Source organism: Crocodylus porosus, unplaced genomic scaffold, assembly GCF_001723895.1.
Source record: "Crocodylus porosus isolate Cpor-Errol unplaced genomic scaffold, CroPor_comp1, whole genome shotgun sequence".
Taxonomy (NCBI): domain Eukaryota; kingdom Metazoa; phylum Chordata; order Crocodylia; family Crocodylidae; genus Crocodylus; species Crocodylus porosus.
This window is the reverse complement of record NW_017728886.1, coordinates 42,529,334-42,534,978: the sequence shown is the minus strand read 5'-3', so window position 1 is coordinate 42,534,978 and position 5,645 is coordinate 42,529,334. Positions and strand designations below refer to the sequence as shown.

The 5,645-nt window shown below is 43.3% G+C and overlaps 1 protein-coding gene across 1 annotated transcript in view; it reads left to right on the top strand.

Moving 5' to 3' along the window:
- CALCR (calcitonin receptor) overlaps positions 1 to 5,645 on the top strand; it is a 140,682-nt gene that overhangs the window by 110,832 nt on the left and 24,205 nt on the right. Inside the window, exon 10 of the mRNA XM_019533292.1 lies at positions 974 to 1,192. Coding sequence (XP_019388837.1) covers positions 974 to 1,192 — 219 coding nt within the window. The remainder of the gene's footprint in view (positions 1 to 973; positions 1,193 to 5,645) is intronic.

The window sequence follows — 5,645 nt, the reverse complement described above, 5'->3', positions numbered from 1 at the left end:
CCATAGCTGCCCCACCTGCCCCAGTTCCCAGTGCTTTAAAAAAAAGCCCCCATGCAACAGGTGCTGCCAGGCAGGGGAGCAATCCCCACTACCCCCCAGTGCACACTGCATGGCGGGGCTCTGCCACGAACCCCCCAACTCCCCCTCACTCCTCCAGCACCCCCATGGCTGCTCCGCCAACCCCAGCTCTGGCCCTTTAAGAAATAAAAAACTGAGAAAAACCCCAAGACTCACTGCTCCTACAGTGGCCTCAGGGCTTTGGGGGGCTCATGCAGAGCCCCCCTCCCCCACAGTGCAGGGCAGTGGGGATTGCCCCTTGCTGGCAGAAGTGGTGGATGCGGGGGGTTTTCCTCAGTTATTTTTTTCTTAAAGGGCTGGAGATGGAGTGGGTAGGGCAGTCACGGTGGGGCTGGGGGAGCAGCAGGAGGGTTGGGGAGGCTCATGCAGAGCCCCCCCCCCTTCAGCATGGGGCAGTTGGGGGCAGTGGGGTTCACCCTTCCCCCACCCAGAAGCACCTGGTGAGTCAGGGCTTTTTTTTCCAAGTGCAGGAGCTAGGGCAGGTGGGGCAGCCATTGCGAGGGCTGGGAGAGCCGGCAGGGAATGGGCCTGAGTGATTCAGAGATTCAGAGATTCGGCAGCATCTAAATCTCCAAATCAGATTCAGCCAAATCAATTTGGGACAGTGATTTGAATCACCAAATCAAAACACTGTCTCCCAAATCGGCCAAATCTGAATCTGAAGCGTATACTAGCCGCTTCACACAGGCCTAATAAATGCACACCAGCTGCACATGTAGCTCCCAATGCCTTAAGGAACCCAGGGTTACATAATGTGATCTTCATAGCAATCCTGATGAGCTACCCTGAGTGCAGCCCTGAGCTAGGACGAGGCCAGGAAACTGTGGTTTGCTGAGGGGAGGAGGAGAGGGGCCATTACTATGAATTTTTACTGATGAAGTTTTTGTTCTTGCAGGTCAACTTTTTCTTTTTGCTTAACATTGTGCGAGTTCTAGTGACAAAGCTGAGAGATACACATCGGGCTGAGTCCAACATGTACATGAAAGCCGTCAGAGCCACTTTAATCCTGGTGCCGTTGTTGGGAATTCAATTTGTTATTATTCCCTGGCGACCAGAAAACAGACTTGCTGGAGAAATATATGATTACATCATGCATATATTAATGCATTACCAGGTATGTTTCGTAACATCTTGTTGTGCTTAGGAGATGCATTTACTGGTAAGTTAATTTAGTGCAGAATTCTGCTGCCAAATACTTTGTCTCTAAAAGGGAGCCTGGCCGTTTGGTTTTGTTTCCTCCAGCACTTTCAGATGATTGTATTATCTCCCTCTGCTGCTTTAGTGTTAATGTGTAAACTGCCACCTCCAAGATGAGGAAAGCAGAAAAAATGCTGCAGAAATTAGAGAATAATGATGCTTCTGAAATGAAGAGAGAAAAATGAGATCACAGAAGGCTTTATACATTATTCAGAGCCCTGCTAATACAGATATGTTCAGATAGGCTATCTGAAAGAGCTACAGTGGGGTGATATTAAAATTAACGCTGTATGGAAATGATTATGGAAAGGAAAGAGAGATGTATGTAGGAGAAAAGGTCAAGAACATTAAGGCTAAATCATAAAATTGTTAAATCATCATTTAGATGGTTCTAATTAAAAAAGCAGCTCTAACATTTGATTTTTATGAGTATTTTGAAAATACACCATCAGTAGTTCAAATGCACTGCTTTGTACAATAATTTACAATGGAAAAAAACCACAAAACAAGCCAGCTAGGTGATATCTCTGTAGAAAGGGCTGGCTAAACAGTGATTAAAAGACACAGTAAAGGTAAAAAAGAAGTGCCATGAAACATGGATATAACATGGGATAATTATAGTCTAAGGAAAAGAAGTTCCATCCCTATGAGTTGCCCCAGCCAACTCGTCTGGGTGTCTGTGCTAGGCTTCTGGGCCAGCTGCTACCATTGGTTCAGTTCCATGAAGACCAACAGTGGTGGGAATCCTGTAAAATAAACACCGATCCAAATAGCCTCCAGCATTCTAGTGTAACCTCCTATTCCAGTGGTTCTCAACCTTTTCAGGGGACTCAAGGTACCCTTTGATAGATTCAAGGCACCCATCAGAAAATACCAGCTCTTAATTTTCACTTGTTTTTTTTAAACTATAAACAATAATAGAACAATTCTATTGCAAAGAATTTGGAAAAAAACATAACAGATCAGAACACTTTTAATACTAAGGATTCCTATTTGAAATCTCTGGGTTTATCTTATGAATCATGTTTGTTCACCTAACAGTGCTAACACTGCAGCACCCTTGAAATGATTTCAACTACTGCAGAAAATGACCAGGGTATAAATATACACTGTTGCAGGGCTAGGGGCGTGGGATTTGAGACCATACAGTCTCCCTGCGCCTTTTACTTGAGCTCGAATAAACTCTGTCCTCTGTCTACTTCTCCCCCCAGTGTGTTTATTGGTACGATTGTTGCCTCCCTCAGGCACCTTGTGCCGGCAACATCATGGCACCCCAGGGTGCTGTGGCATCTAGACTGGGAATCACTGTTCTGTTCTAACCTATTCAGAGGGTCTCTACCATGTGGTACCTAGAACTCTGTGGCTATGTGTACACTACCACATGGGACCATTCTTAGGATATTTTCAAGGCCCACCCATGCCAATCTTTTATATACTGGGGGCTCCAATTCACCCACCCTACTCTTCAGCATCAGCTGGGGAACCCCAAGAATGACCTCCCTCTGCTGCCTTTCCCCCCTCCCATTCTAAAAACAGCCAACACTGGCAGAGAGCCCTGGCCATTGCAGTGGGAGCCTGGCTGCAGGCTCCAAGCTGGCAGCTAGATTCCTCTCCCTGCTGTAACCAAGAGTGAACTTCTGTTTGGTCTCGGGTAATGTGGTAACTCCGAACGCTTTGCAGAAATCGTTCTGAGTTACAGCTCTCATTATAAATGAGAAAATGTAAGCCTCCACCAGATATAAGTGAAAGTAATGCTACATGTGCTCCACAATGAGCACACTGGGCTCCTTCACTGCTGCTACTCAGCTACTTACTGCTACTTACCAGTGTCAAGGAAAGAACTTTTTTTCTGTCATTCTGCCTTTCAGAAAACAAATTATGCATTATATTATGAGGCACATTGTTTGAAAGAGAGTATGGTGCTGAGTCCCTACTATCATGTGAGGTTTGTTACTTCAGACAGGACAAAATCTCTCTTCCATAGCTCTGGAGTGAACCTAGAAAAACATGATATAAACAAAGATTCTGGAAAAAATGGCTTCTTAGTGACTTCTGTTCTCCTAATATGAATCTGTGGTTTGTGCCCTATGTCCAGAATGACCCCGAGGAATCTCTGAAACTGGAGATTGATTACTCCCCCGCACAATTATTAATACAAATCCTGAGGCTCCAAATGTATTTGAAATGAAGATAATATCAGATAGAAGAGATACTTCAGCTCTTAAGTGGAGGAACTAATGCACAGCAGCTCTCTCAAAAGTAGAGACTTAACATGGATTGATGAACACCCAGCTCTTCAATTAAACACAGAGAGCTAATAAAGTACATGTCATGAAGTAAACATTTCCCTTCCAGAACAGAAAGTTAAGTGTGGATTTTCCCTAGAGAACATGACTTTCAAGATTCTATAAAATGATTATGAAAGTTATAGCTTTTCCTTGAACCAGCACTTTGCAGCGTTCATCAGGTTCTCTTAGAGCATGAAGAAATCCTTCCAGAGTGCCATGCAGAGAGGCACTGATATATATAGGTGAGCGGGGTGCAGCCAGGAAAGGAATGAAGTAGCAGCCGTGTGTACCAGGTTGTTGAAATTAAATTCTTCCCTCCCATGGTTGCACAGAAGTGATGTAGATCCCCACTGCGTACCCTGCCTGAGACCCAACCACAGATTTCTGTGCCTTTGTTCAGCAAAATTCTTCAGCACATACTCTTACGGTAGGCATCCAAAAAAGCCCAATGAAGTCAGTAGTAATATTCAAATGTTTAAAACACTCATGTACCAAAATATCTTGCTGAATAGGGATCCCTAGGAGTCTGAGATTGCCTTTATAAAAGAATTAAACAGTCATTCAAAATCACAGCCCTGTTTTCATAAGTGTATAAACCACTTTCCCCTACTAAAATATAAATGATTTTTGCTCGCCTATCAAACAATACTAATTCCACATCCCCCAGTAGCTTGTGAACAGTGGGATCAGAATTTAAACATTTTCCTGCCAAGTTTGGAGGTGTGGCCTCCTTTTCATGAACAGATTTGAGAGCTATATTTTTTATACTGCTCTGAGCTTGTAAATTTGAACTCATGCAGGCAAGCAGAGTAATTGCTTTATGAAGAACAAAATTAACCATTTAAAAATGTCATGCTCATTTGATCCCTTTACAGTATATGCATTTGTACACCTGTGCATTTAAAAGGGGCATAGATATTGCCAACATTTGGTGCCAAAGCAGACAGAAATTTTCTTTCTGCCATGGAAAGTCAGGGGCCTGGGGCCACTCCTGACAAAATAAATCTTTCCTTTATTTCTTGTTCACTTTTACTTTGGTTTGTGTTCATTTCCAACTTTCGTGCCATTTTTTTAGCCGATGAAAATGGCCAAAATATTAGTTTTTGCAACTAATGGCCAAAATGGCCAAAATATCAGTTTTTGCGACTGGCTAACTCTTCAGTGCTATTTTTGTATGTAGTATTCATGTATAAAAAGGGGCTCCAGCAGTGACAGTGAGATGCAGCAAAAAGAGGGGAGAGCACTCAACATCAGCCATTTCTCAGCAGAGGGCCTGCCATCTTCCCTCCTTTTCCTGAAAACCTCCTTCTGCTTGGGCAGTAGCAAGGACTTTTTTTGCTGCACAGCTTCTAGCATCAAAGTATTTAACTTGGGGCATCATACTGTTATGGGCATCACAGAGTTGATACGGAGCTGGATGATTTACCTCAGTTTAGTTTTCCATGGACTTCAGTTTCATTCTGAAAAACTGTCTAAGTAAAATAAGCACCATTTTTCTGACCCCATTCTATATCAAAAAGTAAGCATGTGTATCTTGATGGCAGATTATGTTTCCTATTAGTTTCTGCTGTCTGCTCTGGAGGACCAGGTGGCCTAGGTGCATACCAGCTCCATTTTTTTGTCTTACACACAAATCAACAGAATTGTTAACTGAATTCCTACTTTACAAACATCTCTGCAGTCTTTATAACCTTCAAGTTGTAGTGACAATTATGCCTATATATTCTCAGTGAGGGCATTAGGTCTGCACATGTGAAACCAAGAGGATGACGTGAAGACAGTGGAGATGCCTACTTATTACTGAGAGATTAAAGATGTAGAAACTTTACCACTCAGAGAAGTTTAGCTGCTGAACCCCAGCTGAGTTTGTAAGGCTAGCAATTAGAAAACATTTTGGATATAAGTCAAATGAACAAATTTTATAGGGAGAGACAATCACTGTAAAACTCCATAGTGCCGCTTTTGTAAATTCACTTTTCAGAACAGAACTCTGCTTTAAGACACTGAGGGCACGTCTACACATACACCCTGTGAGGGAGCGGGCGTCTAGGGGCGGCCGTGAGCTCCCTAGCGCCGCCTACC